Source organism: Bos indicus x Bos taurus, chromosome 10 (assembly GCF_003369695.1).
Source record: "Bos indicus x Bos taurus breed Angus x Brahman F1 hybrid chromosome 10, Bos_hybrid_MaternalHap_v2.0, whole genome shotgun sequence".
NCBI classification, from domain to species: Eukaryota; Metazoa; Chordata; class Mammalia; order Artiodactyla; family Bovidae; genus Bos; species Bos indicus x Bos taurus.
In genome coordinates this window covers 22844240-22862984 of record NC_040085.1, presented here as the reverse complement: position 1 = coordinate 22862984, position 18745 = coordinate 22844240, and the positions used below count along the sequence as shown (strand labels likewise).

The following is an 18745-nucleotide window of genomic DNA, read 5'->3' as shown; positions in this document are numbered from 1 at the left end:
CATTCAAAACTCACAGTCACCCCTGGACATTATTATTTTCATTAGATAGATGAGGAACCTGAGTTCACAAAGGTAAGTGACTTGCCCAAGCTCACGCAGTAAGTGGCAGCACCAGGACTCAAGCCCAGGGAGCCTGGTTCTAGAAACACCCTTTCCTGCTACGTGCAACTGCCTCTCGAGAGGTACACAGGACGTAAGTCATTGTCTTGTCAAAATCATGGGAATAATAATTTGCTGTGCTCAGTCGCTCAGTCATGTCTGATTCTTTGTAACCCCATGGACTGTAACCCATCAAGCTCCACTGTCCGTGGGACTATCCCGGCAAGGTTACTGGAGTGAGTTGCCATTTCCTTCTCTAGGGAATAATAACCATACCTTAAAAAACCTCTTGACAGCATCACTGGGAGCATTACTGTCCCCATTTTGTGGACATAGAAGCTGACTTTTTAATGAAATCACAGCAGGTAAAGACTGGGTATTTGAACTCAGCCCTTTCTGTGGCTCTGAGACCGCTCTCACCCCCACCCAACCCCCATGCCACCTCATTACAGGCAGTTGGAAAAACAAGCATATTGTTTAAATGTGGATGTAGAACCCTTCAGAATCATCTGGAGTCATGAATACTCTCCTCAGGTAGAGATTGCTTCTTGCAGATGGGAACGGTTTTATGAAACAGAATGTACAAAAGCAGTCTCACAATTCCAATTTTCTAGTTTCAAATCTTTACTCACGTTTTAGAGCTGATGTACTTTATCAAATGACCTTTTACAACATGAATGTTACATGAAATGGACTCTTTTATTCAAATAGACTTCTCATTACATTGCCCTAAGCACATGCTTTATATCCAGTGATTAACCACAGACTCCCTTCAGTTTCTGGATAATACTGATCCCAACTCTATAGTCTCTATATGTTTTAAATATAGGCTCAGACTACGATTTCAGCTTGCCTACAGATGCTCTTAACAAATGTTCCAATGGCAACTTCTAGGCTCGCAGCCTCTTAAAATAAGGAAGATAAAAGACAATGTCCTTCACCACAAGGACACAGTTGCTCATCCTGGTGGTGGCTTTCAACCGAGGGAGCACACTGGACAGAAACTCTCCCAGCCATCCTTCCTCAGGAAGGCCCCTGGTGCTGTGGTATAAATAAAGCTTGGAAGCTTGGTTTCTGATGGCATCAAAGCACTGCTGTGTGAAGAACATCCACCATGAAGGCTACTCTTCATCTTTTTACTGGCTGAGTCTCAGACTGGCACAGAAGCCAGGAGTAAACTCTGAGAGGGTGGGATGAGGGTGCCAGAGTCACAATTCAATACGGTCAGTTTTGTCCCAGTTAATGTGGATCTCAGAAAGGTGAGATCTGTTAGTATCTTTGTTTTCTCAGCTGTGTCAGGCCTTAGTTGCGGCACGTGGGCTCTCTCTAGTGTGGCATGCGGGCTTAGTTGCTTCTCAGCAAGTGGGATCTTAGTTCGCTGACCAAGGATTGAACCCATGTCCCCTGCACTGAAAGGCAGATTCTTAACCCCTTGGCCACCAGGGAAGTCCCTTCATTTGTATCTTTATCCAGTAAGGATATGGATACTTTTGAAGTTAGTTGTCTAACTCAGCATTTCAATTAATTCCTGGTTTTCACAAATCCATAGAAATCTCTTGGGATTTATTGAAATGACTGCAGTGATATTTTCCAGAAGTTAAACTAATTGAAAAAGAAACAGTTGACACAGGAAAGATTGGTTTTTAATGGAAAAACAAGAGCTCTTAAGAATGAGATAATTATGGCAAGGTTTGCTGAGGCCTCTTGAGAAACCTGTATGCAGGTCAGAAATCAACAGTTAGAACTGGACATGGAATAACAGACTGGTTCCAAATAGGAAAGGGAGTATGTCATGGCTGTATATTGTCACCATGCTTATTTAACTTCTATGCAGAGTACATCATGAGAAACCCTGGGCTGGAAGAAGCACAAGCTTAAATCAAGATTGCCGGGAGAAATATCAATAACCTCAGATATACAGATGACACCACCCTTATGGCAGAAAGTGAAGAGGAACTAAAAAGCCTCTTGATGAAAGTGAAAGTGGAGAGTGAAAAAGTTGGCTTAAAGATCAACATTCAGAAAACAAAGATCATGGCATCTGGTCCCATCACTTCATGGGAAGTAGATGGGGAAACAGTGGAAACAGTGTCAGACTTTATTTTTTTGGGCTCCAAAATCACTGCAGATGGTGACTGCAGCCATGAAATTAAAAGACGCTTACTCCTTGGAAGGAAAGTTATGACCAACCTAGATAGCATATTCAAAAGCAGAGACATTACTTTGCCAACAAAGGTCCATTTAGTCAAGGCTATGGTTTTACCACTAGTCATGTATGGATGTGAGAGCTGGACTGTGAAGAAAGCTGAGCGCTGAAGAATTGATGCTTTTGAACTGTGGTGTTGGAGAAGACTTTCGTGAGTCCCTTGGACTGCATGGAGATCCAACCAGTCCATTCTAAAGGAGATCAGCCCTGGGTGTTCTTTGGAAGGAATGATGCTACAGCTGAAACTCTAGTACTTTGGTCACCTCATGTGAAGAGTTGACTCATTGGAAAAGACTCTGATGCTGGGAGGGATTGGGGGCAGGAGGAAAAGGGGATGACAGAGGATGAGATGGCTGGATGGCATCACTGAGTCGATGGACCTGAGTTTGAGTGAACTCTGGGAGATGGTGATGGACAGGGAGGCCTGGCGTGCTGCGATTCATGGGGTCGCAAAGGGTCAGACACGACTGAGCGACTGAATTTGCCAGTGTGCATTGAATGTTTCAGATGCTGTTGTGCTGTTACTGTGCTGGTGGTCCAGGTTCTTTATTCCCCGACCACCCGTCATCAAGCCCAGCCTCTCCAAACTCTAGCCATTCTGCAGATATGTCATACACTCATATACTCCTTTTGCACAAGCTGTTCCTTCTGTCTGGAATGCTCATTTCTTTCTCATTTATCTAGTGAACCTTTCTTTCTTCATTTTAAACTTGTTGCACACTCCCAGGCTGACTTAGCATCTTCTGCCTTTAAAGACATCTCATCATGTACACCTTCACTCAAACTGTTACACTGAACTGTAGTTCTTTATTTGAACTACGAATTTCTTCAGGACTGGAACTGGGTCCTCTGTCTTTGATCCCCAGCCCCAAGTTCAATATCTGCCTCATTACTGTTTGTGGAAGGGTGGGAGGGAATATAGTATGGTTTTGTCAATTACCCAAAATAACCAGAAGTGGGTACCTAATTTTTCATTAAGGAGAATGTAGTAGTTTCACTATTTTAAAATCCACCACTTGGTTTGGAATCTATTACTAGAATAGTAATAACCACTGAAAACATTAAAGAGTTCTAAATAGAGATTAGAAATATTACATAGCATAGATGTATGTACAAGATTTATGAACAGCTCATATACTCATCATAAAGGGATTTTTAAATTACCTTTTAATGGTGTGTTATTGTCATTAAACTCTATTTTCTGATGAATATTCCATTATAAAATTAAATATTTGCAATGTGATAAATGGAAAAAACAAGTTACAAAACCTACAATATCCCAGTTTGAATATTAATATATGAAAAAGTTAAAATTTTTTATTTTACATTTTTCCATTATTTATAATTTTCTATATATACAGTTAACATTTATAAAAACGTGTACTGCTTCCATGATCAAGAAACACGATATACACTTCTAAGAGCTTTGCTTGAAACCCTGTTCAAGGGTTTTTGACGAAACCTTTTGCCCCTTCATTGCCCCCAACTGAACTGAAAAGTTGGTAGGGGGATGGGCAGAGTGGTTCCGATAATTTACTTCTAAACCTTTCAGAATTAGATGGTATAACATAGACAACTTAAGAGATGATTTTCCTACTACTTCAAGTTAGGTCAGGAAATGATAAATCATCTTACAAAAGATAAGCAACAATAAAAGAAATCAGCAGTACAGCAAATAACTGACAGTGGGTTTCCCTGCCTCAGTAAAGTAATAAAATTCTTTAGAACTAGCAAGTAAACTGTTGGTGACTAGATAGTCTTGCCCTACTCACTTGGACAGCTCCTTCATCCAGTGCTGAAGCAGCCATGTCTTTTAGAGGACAGGGAAGAGGGGAAGGTCTTTGAGTATCTGTGAATACACACACGCACGCACGCACGCTCGCTCGCTCACGCTCTCTCTCTTTCTCTCTCTCTCTCAGCCATCCCTAGCAATGCAGTTTGCCCATTACCTTAGACACCAGGCCAGAATCTGAGCACACATTGAATGGGTTGAATTCTCCTTTGTTCTCATTCCTGGCAGCCTGAGCGTTTGCTCTGGGACTCATCTCATCATGGCTGTCCATTCGCAGAGCTTAGGAAACCACTGCTCATTGCTCACCTCACACAGGAAAGGCAAAGTCACATTTAAATGCAGTGTATCCAGACCTCTGTCCCTCCTCCCCGCCAGGGTGGCCTGTGAATGTGTCCCCAGAGTCCCACATGCCTTCCTCCTGTTCTTTGCTCACCAGGTCGCATACCCAGAGCCGTGGCCTCCATCAACCAGCACCTCCTGAAGTCAGACGACGTGGTAAGCTGTTGCCTGGACATGGGGGCACCCAGCATCTCTTTCCGCATCAACGGGCAGCCTGTGCAGGGGATGTTTGAGAACTTCAACACAGATGGGCTCTTCTTCCCTGTGGTGAGCTTTTCAGCAGGTGTCAAGTAAGTTATGGCTGTGATTTTATGGAGAGTAGTTGTTCCCCCACCTCCCCATCATTCCTATGAGCTGGCAAGCATGGCAATCTCCTTCAGGGTTTCAGCACCATGAACCAAACTCCCCCAAGAAAGCAATGGAGAAAGGGGAGAAGCAATTTAGAGTCACGTGTATATACTTTTTGGACACATACCTCCTGCCTGGGTTTATATATAATGTCCTCTGATAAATAGTAAGATGAATAAGATAAATCTTACATAGAAAATGACCTTCATAATTATAGCAAGTATTTTATGCTCTTTATAAAAAAATTTCAAAGATACCATTATAAATAAGACAATAAATACCACCCATAATCCCAGTGTTTACTTATAATCTCTATTACTATTTTGGTGTATTTTCATCAAGATTTTTATATTATAGATACATGTATTTTTAAATTAACATCATACTAAGTAGGAAGTTTTATGTCTTGATTATTTTTTATTCAACAATAAGTAGTAAGTATTTTCCTGAGTTATTAAGTATCTTCCTCAAAATGATTTTTATGGCCAATAATACCCTTTTATTTGGCCATCCATAATATAACCATTACTTTGTGTTAGACTTTCATGCTGATTTCATTTTTATTGTCACAAATGAAATTATTATCAACATCCTTGAGGATAACTCATTGTCTGCATTTCTGTTTAGTTCCTCCCAGAAGCAGATTAAAAGGTATAATATTTTTAAAGTCTAACCTTATAGTTGCTTGGCTGAAAAGACTTTCAGAAAGATTGTATAAACATTCAGAATTCATGATCAACAATTCTAAAATCTAAAAAGCTCTGAAAAGCATCCATTTGTTCTTTAACTGATTTCACTGCAAAATCTGACCTGAACTCATTTTATGGCAAAAACCGTCATCAACAGAAATCAGACTGTTTTCAATTTTTCGTGTATTCTATTTCTTGTGAATATTTACGTGTAACTGCAAAAATGTCAGTGTGTTTAATTATGGAGTACAGCCTCTCACCTAGCTGGAAGTTCTGCTTAATATATACTACATCTTATCTTTGTTCTTTTTTATTTATTATTATCATTTGAATTGGCAGCTCCAGGTCTTATTTGTGGCACATGGGATCTTCGATCTTCCCTGCAGTATGCAGGATCTTCTTAGCTGCAGCATGCGGGATCTTTAGCTTTGGCAGAACTTTTAGCTGTGGCATGTGAGATCTAGTTTTCTGACCAAGGGTGGAACCTGGCCCCTGCACTGGTATCAGAGAGTATAAGCCACTGGACCATCTAGGAACCCCTGTCTTTTTTAAAATCTAAAGTCCCAAGTCTGAAGAACAGCTGCAAAAGTTTCAGAAAAAGGATTTGTGCCTGTGGTATCATTTAAAGTAACCCAACTGATTGGCTCCTCGTTAACTTTTACTGTTACTGGTTATTTTTAATCTTTGCCAATTTGAAGAAATTGTATCTTAAAGTTTTAGGTTCCTAGTTCTTTGATTACTGATGTGGTTAAACATCTTTTATGCTTACTACTCTTACATACTATTTCAGCCCAGTATTTTTTAAAATTTTTGTCTTCCCTGCCTTTCTGGTATTCATTTCATGAGCAATTTTTATATATTAAGGTTATTAAACTATTATTGCTTTCATGTATTTTCCTAGTTTGTGATTTACCTTTTTTAACACTGTTTTTTTCCCCTATTTTTTCCCTTTTACAAAAGTAATGCAAGTCCAAAGAAAAGAAATACCAAGAACCCATAATTGTACCATCCAGAGATAATCATATTACTTTTTACTTAGACATCTCAATAATTTTACATTACATTGGGCTTGTACTGTGCCTACTGTTGTCCTTCATACTTTAACAATGCCAACAATCATGTTCATTGTTCTGTCCCTTTCCTTGTACCAGTTGGATGCTGTATTATTTTAGTCTGAGAATACACTTTAACATTTTTAAGGCAAGACTTCATTATAACGCTCTTGTTGCAAAATTTTCTTATCCATTCTTGATCCCTGCTTGCTAAAGAGCTCATAATTGAGTGGGAAACTAGAGTAAATACATTTAAAATCATGTTGATTTCCATTTTAAAAGGGTCATGAAAAGAGGAGAGTTGTGGAGAAGGCAATGGCACCCCACTCCAGTACTCTTGCCTGGAAAATCCCATGGATGGAAGAGCCTGGTAGGCTGCAGTCCATGGGGTCGCGAAGAGTCAGACATGACTGAGCGACTTCACTTTCACTTCTCACTTTCATGCATTTGAGGAGGAAATGGCAACCCACTCCAGTGTTCTTGCCTGGAGAATCCCCAGGGATGGGGGAGCCTGGTGAGCTGCCATCTATGGGGTTGCACAGAGCTGGACACGACTGAAGCGACTTAGCAGCAGCAGCAGCAGTGGAGAGCATACACTTAGATCTGGGACCACGAAAAAAATCCATCTGAGAACTTCTAGTACCCTAGTGATGGGACTTCCAGAGTGATACCACTGTGACACCACTGTGACAGATCTTAGTACCTCCCGAAGGTTGATAAACCAAGGCATATGCAAGTATTCCCCCCCAAAAAATGGACATAACTTTCTGTTTCAGTTAAATAAACTATTTAGGAGTAAAGAGTTATCCTTTGGGTATAATATTTAGCCTTTGGAATTTGCCACAGATATGCAAACATATATCGTATATAGGGCTTCCCAGGTGGCACTACTGGTAAAGAACCTGCCTGCCAATGCAGGAGATCTAAGAGATGCAAGTTCAATCCTTGGGTCATGAAGATTCCCTGAAAGAGGGCATGGCAACCCACTCCAGTATTCTTGCCCGGGGAATCCCATGGACAGAGGAGCCAGGCGGGCTGCAGTCCATAGGGTTGCAAAAAGTTGGAAATGATCGAAGCAACTTAGCACACATGCATGCATGCATAGTAGGCAGTACAGTTGTACCTTGTTTTATTGCCCTTCACTTTATTGCAGTTTTTACAATTTGTAGGTTTGTGGCAACCCTGCATCAAGCAAGCCTATTTTTCCAACAGCATTATTTATTCATTAATGTATGTACATTGTTTTTCAAGACAGAATGCTATAGTGCATAACAGACTGCTGCTGCTGCTGCTAAGTCACTTCAGTCGTGTCCGACTCTGTGTGACCCCATAGACGGCAGGCCACCAGGCTCCCCCGTCCCTGGGATTCTCCAGGCAAGAACACTGGAGTGGGTTGCCATTACTTTCTCCAATGCATGAAAGTGAAAAGTGAAAGTGAAGTCGCTTAGTCATGTCCGACCCTCAGTGACCCCATGGACTGCAGCCTACCAGGCTCCTCTGTCCATGGGATTTTCCAGGCAGGAGTACTGGAGTGGGGTGCCATTGCCTTCTCCGATAACAGACTGCAGTATAGTGTAAATGTAACTTTTACATGTACTTGGAAGCCAAAGTATTTGTGTGACTCACTTTATTGTGATATTTGCTTTTGTGATGTCTAGAACCAAACTCATAATATCTCCAAGGTACGCCTGTAATGTATGTTTGCAACACACGTACCAGCACACGTATGCATACACATGTACAGGCATATTTATAAATATAGCCATGTAGATGTATATAATATATTGAAATTAAGCATTTTCATTGTTTGAGGTTCTTGTAACAAAAGAAGAACAAGTATAGTAAAACCTTGCTCTAATTGCTAAATCATGTCCTACTCTTTTGCTACCCCATGGACTGTAGCCCATCAAACTACTCTGTCCATAGAATTTTCCAAGTAAGAATACTGGAGTGGGTAGTCATTTCATTCTCCAGGGGATCTTCCTGATCCAGGGATCAAACCCATATCTCCTGCTTGGCAGGTGGTTCTTTGGTCCTGAGCCACCTGGTCAGTGACTAGGGTTGTAAATCTGCCCATCACAGGTTCAAGCCAGAGATGCTAACATCAGCATTAAAAACTATATTCTAAAGAGTTAAGAGTCACAATATTGTAAAGTAATTAGCCTCCAATTAAAATAAATAAATTAAAAAAAAAACAAACAAAAAGAGTTCTTTACCTGTGTTTCTCTGTGCTGAGAATATTTCCTTGAGAATGCCACCCCAGTTCTTCCTTTTGAAGTGTGACAGAATGTATCGTTTCTATTGCAATCCATAAGGAGCATGTAGAAAACATTATTGAAAGACACAGCCACTATAAACACAAAGATTGATTGGGCAAGATTCTCTGGCAATCAGGGAAAACCAGTACAAGCCACACTGTACATCTTTCCCACTCCATTCCCTGGGAATAGAGAGAAATGTGCCGAAATCTAAATCCAACATAACAGCATTTGGATCATCCACCTGTTGGCTCGGTGTCCTCTCTGGAGAAGCAAGGTCACTGATCAGTTAGTTCTCAGGACCATGTTTGCCTGAGTAGTTAATGACCTTGGTCACCCAGCATCAGTGCCATCCCTGTTTTGTTTGACCGCATCCAACTCTCTGGGTTTTGCAAATTTTCAAAGAAAGCTCACCTACTTCCCAAGAATCTCATGTGAGAAAAGTGCTTAGCTTGTAGTCAAATCTCTGGAGAAGATGTCTTTTCCAATCTGCTGGCTAATGGATTTTTCTGTGCATTCTGTATTTAGCTAACAATACATCTGATCCCACATGTTGCATGATTTTTAGTTATTAACCCATCCATCCAGTCTCCCTCAGAGCAATGAGGCAGGATTTTTAGAGTATGTACATTTTTGTTGTTTGCGATCTTTTTTTTTTTTTTTTAATCTTCTCTTGGTAAAGTTCCTGGTGGCTCAGATGGTAAAGCATATGCCTACAATGCGGGAGACCTGGGTTCAATCACTGCGTCGGGAACATCTCCTGGAGAAGGAAATGGCAGCCCACTCCAGTATTCTTGCCTGGAAAACCCCATGGACAGAGAAACCTGGTAGGTTACAGTCCATGGGGTGGTAAAGAGTTGGACACAACTTCACTTTCACTTTCACTTTCTCTTGGTAAAGATCATGGCTAGCAGGGAAAGACATAGGGGGCTGAAAGGTATGCATATGGAGAAGATGTTTCTAGTATCTTGTGACTAGGTCAGTGGGTCATGCATCCTTCTCAGTACACAGGAGGAAGAGAAGCAAAGATCCAAGATAAGAATGATGAGACATCTAACCCATTTAGAAGGCATAATTGCTGAGAGAATTTGAGAGAGGGGATTCCAGATACATGGACTTTAAAAGTTAACACCTTCAACATAAGAACTTCTTGCTTACAGAAATTGAAGGAGCGTAAACTGAAGAGTGGTGCTCAGGAACTTGATGTCTCTTTAGCCTCCTTGCTATCAGGAAAAATATTGCCTGTGACATATTCCTATCTTTGGTTCTCAGAACACAATATGGTCTGAGCAGAGGTGGAATCACAGTGGGTTGCATACATGGGAAATACATTTTACTGAAATACATACAGTCCATCACATGATGTCTTTACTCACGGTCAATGCCAGTCCTCTGTTGAAGTAACCAATTTGTTTATTTTCACTTTTGAGCAAAAGGGATCAACGTACCAGTACTTACTCTTTCACCTCAACTGGTAAAATATCATTTGGTACTGAAACTCAGCCATTCCCCTCTGTATTATTTTGGTTCACTTCTGCAAAAAGCTAGAAAAAGAAAGCAAGATATTAATTCCAAGTTGAAGTATCTTTTTGAAAATAAATGTATTTAGTAACAAAATTGAAAAGAAATTAGTGTTTTCACCCAATATAGTAGAATACTTGCATAGTTTTATAATGTCATTCTCAGCAAGATGCAAGGTTATTCCTATTAAGACAGAGATTTTTCTCCCATCATACAAGAACTCAGAATTGTTTCTCATATTTAACTTCTCCCATTTCCTCCTCTTTATTCATCTTTACTGAGGTCATAGTCTTGAATTTGTGATCCCACAATTATTTTTATAATTACAAACTATGTTGTTAACAGTACCTGATCAGGATGTTCCTGCCAGGGGCATCAGAGAGCAAAAATCTTTTTCAATTAGATTTACCCACAGTGAAGTCAAAAGCAGTATGAGTAATTACTAACAAAATCCACAAATCAATATGTGCTCTCTTTTCTAACCATTATCAATGTGCCTTCTTAGTGTCCTTCCCACACTAGTTTGTTTGTGGAGGGTATTAGGAGTGTAATAAACCCTCAATGTAACAACCCTATTTGTTCTAGGACAGAATTTGGGATGAAGCATGTGTACCTTGGAGCCCACCCAAAAGGTTGAATTACTTAGATATCAGAAAGCTTTTATTAAAAGGTAATCTCACCCTGCCAAATGGCATGATGGTGTGTGCCACACAGAGAACATTGCACTAAAGCCACAGTATATAGTGAAATTTGGGTGCTTAGTTTTGCCAAAAATTGATGAGTTAACTTGCTGTAGTAGAGTATATTTTATAGCTATGGTTAAATTCCCCTTGCGTGTGTGCTGAGTCACTTCAGTCATGTCCAGCTCTTCGTGACCCTATGGACCATAGCCCGCTAGGCTCCTCTGTCCATGGGGTTCTCCAGGCAAGAATACTAGAGTGGGTTGTCATGCCATTCTCCAGGGGATCTTCCTGACCCAGGGATCAAACCCGAGTCTCTTAGTCTCCTGCATTGGCAGGTGAGTTCTTTACCACTGGCGCCACCTGAGAATCCCAAATTCCCCATCGATTAATCTTCATATGTAAGTCTTTTACCAGCCTTTCTAATTTATTAAAACAACACTCTCCAAAGATGGTTGGTATTTGCGGTTGCTATTTGTTTTCTGCACCAGGCTTGGCTAAAATTCAGGTAACCAATAGCTTAGCTATTTCCAGCTTGCTGTGGTCAATGCTGTGGAAATTATTGCTGAGATAAATATACTTCTGCAGAGAACATGATGAGCACTGGCTGAATTGCCCTGGGCTTTCATCAAACACTGGCCAGAAAGAAATATGAATGTGGGAATGTACATAACTCAAATTGTTCTCCTGTCTTAGCAATGTGGACTAAAGATGCAATTATGAATCATGACTTATGAGTTGAATTCAGGTCAACAAAAGCTTACCATTTCTTTCTGCTGCTAACCACAGCCTGTATCTTTTTCTTCTTTGGAACACTGTCCCAACTCCTGGGAGGGATTCAGTAAGAATAATGAGACATCTAGTAAGACTAAAATGATTTCACACTTTGCTAGTACAGGATGATTAAGGAAACTTAGTCATCTTTTTTGAGTATGGCAAAGGTTTGTCTTGATTTTTACTCTATTTTTTATTCATGGGTCAGTCTTTCAAACTTGGGGATTTACGATAGGTTTTTTCATCTCTTCTGCAAATTGGTAAGTAAAAATGCACAAATCTTAAAAGATGAAATTGTAAATGCTAGTGGGAATTTTTTCAATGCCGTTTTCTCTGTTTATGAAATTAGCCTAGTAAATAAAAAATTCCTCTATGCATCCTCAAACTTCACTACTCCCAGGTGACTATTACTGAATCTATTGCTCATCTTTAAAGTAGAGAAATCTAAGGAACCTTCCCTTATCCTAATCACTTTAGGAAGAAAAAAAAGCCTTGGAGAGCTGATGGTGCATCTGAGTTATAGGAAGAACCTTAGAAGCTGATACAAGTGCTTTAGTGGAAGAGATTAAATTGATTAATGAAATTGATTTTCAAAATCTATTAATGTAGAGAAAAATCAGAGGATGAACTAATTTTAATGACCTCTTAAATTATCTTTTTATTTTCAATTTAATATTTTTTTGTGATACTAAGAGATTCAGTGGAACCCAAGGAGCAGGGAAGAATACACCAAGGGAAGAGAGGTTTATATTCTAATTGAAAATTTCTCATTGATGAATGAGGCCAAAGGATTTAAAAGATTAACAGTAAGTGCCAGATAACAGATTTATTAGAAAAAGTAGATAGGTGTAACTGTTGTCTCTCTCTCCACGCCTTTAAATCCTTTCTCTGGACTCCTGGATAAGTTCTTGGGCAGGTTCTGTAGCCCTTATTACTCCTTTTAAGACCAGGAACCATCTTGCCAATACTTAAAAATTCCGTCTTTTGAAAAGTATAAAAACTCTAGATTTGTATCCAGTTACCATTTGAGCCCTCCCCTACTCCCCCTGCAGTTTGAAGTCAGGCTCCTGCTCAGCCACCAGCTCCTGTCTCAGGCTCCTCCAGTGCCTAGGGTCCAGCCCAGACTCAAGATGATTTAAGGGTGAGCACATTCCATGGAGTTGGTTCAGCTGCCTTGTGACATCAAGCCTTTTTGTAGCTGCTACGTAATTGCTGCATCTTTCTCTTCTGAGGCTCTTTGGTAGGTTTCTTGGAGAGCCCCAGGCTGGGAGCATCCAACTTCAAATCTCTTGACTTGGCTTCCCCACCTGTGCTGGCTGCTCCCTTCTGGCTGACCCCAAGCCTCCTCCGTTCCCCTTCCCCCTCCAGTTATGTGGGCCTCCTGCCTCCCCCAAGCCCTGGGTTTCTGATCTCTGCTTAGTCATTTGCCTTTCCAGGCAGGATTCCTTTCTGATGGCTAGCAGCTGGCTCATCTGTCCCTCTGCTCTGCGCCATCACTAGGCAAACATGTCCCTTGCTGCATTCCAGGGACACTCACAAGCTTCTGAGTAGTTCCTTTAAGCCCTCATTTGACTCCACATGAGAAAGGACTCCCATCCCCTTCTTCCTGACAACTTTCTCCAAATGAATTCTTTACCTTTCTTATCAGTGTGGAGGTAAGGGGTGGGCTAAAGCTGCACTGATTTCACAGTTTTTTCATGGATCCTCATAGTTGGTCCAGCACCTCATTTCAGGATGAGAAAACATTGACATCCTCTGAATTATTTACATCTGGGACCTCTGCTAAACCAGAGACAAAGGGGGATCCCATTTTAATATCCTTACATCATTAAACTGGTCTTCAAGTATTTTCTTTCTTGCTTTTGGTTGTTCCCTTTACATCTGTATTTTATCCCTAATTATTCCCTTTGACCTGGTTGCTGTGGGTCTCCAGGAGAGGGTTTATGAGGACCACCGGCCTTCGTGGTGGTTTGTTGGAGCCCTTCCCGAAGACTCTGGGCAGCGAGGGGAGGAGCCACAGATGGTGGTGTGCCCGCACCGGCTCCTGTCCAGTCCCGCCTGCTGGGGAGCAGGGCTCCCGTCTGACAGGGCTTGGGAAGCCACCCAGAACCCTTCTTTGCTCCCACCGAAGCACAGCATAATGGCACTGGAAGATGAATGCTTCAGTAAGCAGTAAACATGTTAATTTTTATTTTACTATCTTTGTGGCCATTCAAGGCGATAAGATTAAAATTTACAACCAAATTATCATTCTCCTTTTAATAACTGAATATAAAAGCAGCATTGTTCTCCCTAAGTGCTACATGGATTTCTACCTTTATTAATTTGTTCTCTATCCAGAGGACAATAGCAGATTTTAAAGCATAAGAGAAATGTTAAAACTATATGTAACTGGCAATAGGGCTTATGAATAATTAAGTCCATCTAGACGTCCTGGTAAGAGATCATTTAGTTGGTCTTAGATCCATACCGGAGAAGGCAATGGCACCCCACTCCAGTACTCTTGCCTGGAAAATCCCATGGACGGAGGAGCCCGGTAGGCTGCAGTCCATGGGGTCGCTAAGAGTCAGACGTGACTGAGCGACTTCACTTTCACTTTTCACTTTTATGCATTGGAGAGGGAAATGGCAACCCACTCCAGTGTTCTTGCCTGGAGAATCCCAGGGACGGCAGAGCCTGGTGGGCTGCCATCTCTGGGGTCACACAGAGTCGGACATGACTGAAGCGACTTAGCAGCAGCAGCAGCAGAATCCATACACTAGTGAGTAACAAGAAATACACCAGTTGTACAAGCTCCTCTTGGACGTTCAGCTCTTCACCAAAAGAATGCTCAGAAGGGAAAAGCAGAAAACTTCCCACACAAATTCTTTGCTCAAAATGATTTAGTTTTGTCCCATAGTTCCAGCATGTTCCAGCATGTCTGTAATCCAGTCTGTTCTGTTGCAACTGAATTTTGGAAAGTTCACAAATATTAAGGCCTAATTATTATTTCCTTAAGGTTTACTAAATTAGTAACATTGCAAGCTAATGACTCAATTTTGTTCTAATATCATTGTTCATATTCTTAATACCCATAGATTGTGTCCTGTTATATAACGGTTAATGTAGGAACACTCACAGGGACTAATTGTGGTTCTAATTCTCTATTATTGTTGTTTAGTACTTTAAAATGGGAAAGTGGGAGGCTTCATATGATTTCTGTAATTAATTTTAAAACAGCATTTTAAAGAATTTGTTTATGTTGGGAAGGGGGGAAGAAACTTAATATCTGTTACTTGGAGAGCCTTTTCTTTTCCAGTTTTACCATTAGCTGCTCATAATCACAGTTATTCAGCCAACACTGAGACTCTGCTGCAAGGCTTCCCCCCACTAGAATATTCCAGTTAAAGGAAGTGAGACCTAGTGGAGAGTATTGCTGTGAGAGCTTTGCTAGGTCATAACGTTCCCACATATCCCTCCACACACAAAGGCCCTAACAAGCCAAATTCCAAAACAAAATTGGACTCTAACCACTGCTTTCCAGCTTGGTCTTCATCATCTTGTTCCAACCCACCCTCATCTCTCACTGGGACTAGATTAATGTCAGGTGCCTCCTAATTGGCCCCAGACCTGTCTACATGAAACGGTGAAAAGAAGCCTGTGTTTCTTCTCCTTAAATCCCTCAGAAGCTCTTCACCTGAAAGAAACAGACCCTGCCTGATTTACCCCTGCCACCTCGTCTCTTACCCCTCGGGCTGCCCATGTTCTCGCTCACACCGCCCTCCACCCACATCTTCCCTACCTCAGGGCCTTTGCACGTGTTGTTCCTTTCACCCAGAATGCCCTTCCTCAGATTCTGAACTCATGGGCTTCTCCTTTTCCTTTAGGGTTAACAGAAATATCTCCCCCTCAGAGAAGCCTTTCTAGGCCCCAGTCTAGCACCCCCTCCTTCCCTGAGTTGTTTCAGTCTCCCTCTTTATTCCCTCATCAAATGTCTCCCCATCAGTTGTTATGACTGTTTGCCTCGTTGGATGTCTGCTCTGGGACACGGGGGACGGGGTGTTCTCTATTGCTGGATCCACAGTGTGGAGAACAGTGCAGTTCATGTGGGCTCAGTAAATATCATAGTTGGTTATGCTGAGGGGAAGTGGGAGGGAGCGAATACCTGTAGCTGCTATGTATGTGGATGGGTTTTTCCTGTGTAAGATTATTGGTGACCCTGCAGGACTGTGTGTCTTGTCATGTCCTAAATACTTAATGTTACCGTCATATTTTCTCATCAATTTAATATGGTTTACAGATGATTTGCAAAAGCTGTATTTCTAGTCTCAAACCTGAAAGCCTATAAAGTGTCACGTTGAAATACTTCATTTTCACTCTCTTCTTGCAGAGGAACTTTGTGCTCTAACCCTAACTTAACAATATATATGAGGCTGATATTCAGCCAGAATGCAAAATTAAAATATTTTTAAAATTTCAGCTTATTGGTAATCAGTGCCAGCCGTGACTGTGGCCCCATAAGGATTCTTCTTCCTTCCTTGGGAGGTCCCTGTAGGCACTGCTGGAGTGGGCCAGGGCACTAGGCCTGGGTGCCAACAAGGCAGTGGTGCCCCCTAGAAGGCTCTTGGAACCCTAGGGAGCAAACACTGGAGGCCCGTTTGGCCCCCCATGGCTGTAACCAGCTGCTGATACTTGCTCACAGTCTCCCTCATATGGCTACTTTGGGAACTGCAGCCTCTTCAGTGTTTCTTTTCTATTAACATCTCCCGCCATGTATACCATTTCTGTTTAATATTCTCTTGTTACTTGATCTTTTTGCACCTTAAACTAGGAATTTCCTATTTTCCCCAAATATTTATAGCATGTTTTCTTTCGTTGTTGTGTGAGTAATCTCTCTCAAGTAAAAAGACTTGAAGTTCTCTACTGTTGTTTCAATGTGATCTTTCCGGAATCTGGCATTATCACTGTTACTCTTTTCAAACTATAGTAATAATATCTATATTAATGATATCTATAGTAATGATTCTCCAACTAGGGTAAGGATGAACTTGATTTTGTAAAATCTAGTGATTTTAATATATGATTTTTTTTTTCTTTCCGACTCACTTCACTCTGTATGACAGATTCTAGGTCTATCCACATCTCTACAAATGACACAGTTTCATTCCTTTTTATGGCTGAGTAATATTCCATTGTATATAAGTCATATCTTCTTTATCCATTTATCTGTCAATAGGCGTTTAGGTTGCTTCTATGTCTTGGCTATTGTAAATAGTGCTGCAATGAACATTGAGTGTATGTCTTTTTGAATTATGGTTTTCTCAAGGTATATATGCCCAGGAGTGGGATTTCTGGATCATATGATACTTCTATTTTTACTTTTTTAAGTGCCTCCATACTCTTCTCCATAGTGACTGTATCAATTTACATTCCCACCAACAGTGTGGGAGGGTTCCCTTTTCTCCACACCCTCTCCAGCCTTTATTGTTTGTAGACTTTTTTGATGATGGCTATTTTGATGAGTGTGAGGTGGTACCTCATTGTAGTTTTGATTTGTATTTCTCCAATAACTGGCCGTGATGAGCATCTTTTCCTGTGCCTCTTGGCCATCTACATGTCTTCTTTGGAGAACTGTCCATTTAGATCTTCTGCCCATGTTTTGATTGGGTTGTTTTCAGTGCTCTGTGATGACCTGGGGGGGTGGGATAGGAGTGGGTGGGAGGGAGGCCCAAGAGAAAGGGGATATATGTATACATGTAGCGGATTCACTTCATTGTGCAGCAGAAACTAGCACACCATTGTAAAGCAATTATACTCTAATTAAGAAAAAGGAAAAAATCTAGTAGTTTTAATGTATCTTCATTTTTAATGTATCTTCATTTCACTTAGCTGACGTGGTCAATTGAGAATTGTGGGCAGTATGAACTGATACTTGCCTTTATCTCCAATTTAGGGTGTTCACTGTGATGTGTACTTTAGGGTGTTCACTGTGATGAATCTGACATCATTCACTTCCCAAAAAAATAATTTGGATGGGGGGAGCTAATCTTTAACTTTCACTTATTTAGGCTGGCATATTATTTTTTAACCTCTCTCTTCCTGGTCTCTCCAAATAACACAGAGTCCGTTTCCTGCTGGGTGGACGTCATGGAGAATTTAAGTTCCTGCCTCCCTCTGGCTATGCCCCTTGCTATGAAGCCTTACTTCCAAAAGAAAAGATGAGATTGGAGCCTGTCAAAGAGTATAAACGTGATGCTGAAGGAATTCGAGATCTGTTGGGTACCACCCAGTTCCTCTCCCAAGCATCTTTCATCCCATGCCCCATAGATACCAGTCAGGTAGGTTCAGGTTGCCAACAGGAGGCATCCCATGGAGATAATGTAATAGGGTTAAATCCTCCTTGCTTCTTCACCATTGAACTATTCTTATCATACATTTTGTAGCATTGTCATGATATGTGAACAACCATTATTCTTTACATTTCCACCATATGCGGCAATTGAAGTATGTCTCAAGATTCTCTGGGAATTCTCAACCAAGTTGAAGAGATAAGGGAAAAAAAAAAGCACACGTGTAATTTTTTTTTTAAGTCTGACTTTCAGGCTGTGATTGACTAAGGAACACTTAATTTAAACAGATTATCTTATTTAACCAGTAAAACCCAAATACAGTAGTCATGTTTGCTAATAGTTTTTCCAATTTTGCTCCTTATCAAAACATCATGCCACTTAAGTTTGACTTTTCAATAATAAGTCGGTTTTTTAAAAGACTGTCTTTAGTCAAAAGTCAAATAGTGCCTTTCATACATAGCTTAAATATTTTATTGCTACTTTTCTCTGTAGTCTCCTTGTATATCACTGACTTGGTATACTTTTTCTAAAAAAACAAACAAAAAATTCTCTATGAGCTCCCCTCCTCAAACATAATTGGGAATTCTGTAAATAATGGAAACACTAATAGTCATACTAGAGCCAGGGAGGTGACACAAAAGGGAAGCAGGTCAAGGGT

The 18745-nt window shown here is 40.8% G+C and overlaps 1 protein-coding gene across 5 annotated transcripts in view; it reads left to right on the top strand.

Annotated features, from left to right (window-relative positions):
* RYR3 (ryanodine receptor 3) overlaps window positions 1-18745 on the top strand; it is a 557802-nt gene that overhangs the window by 319922 nt on the left and 219135 nt on the right. For all 5 annotated transcript variants that reach the window (XM_027553458.1, XM_027553456.1, XM_027553457.1 and 2 more), the window contains 2 exons: window positions 4534-4726; window positions 17859-18075. In XM_027553458.1, coding sequence (XP_027409259.1) covers window positions 4534-4726; window positions 17859-18075 — 410 coding nt within the window. The remainder of the gene's footprint in view (window positions 1-4533; window positions 4727-17858; window positions 18076-18745) is intronic.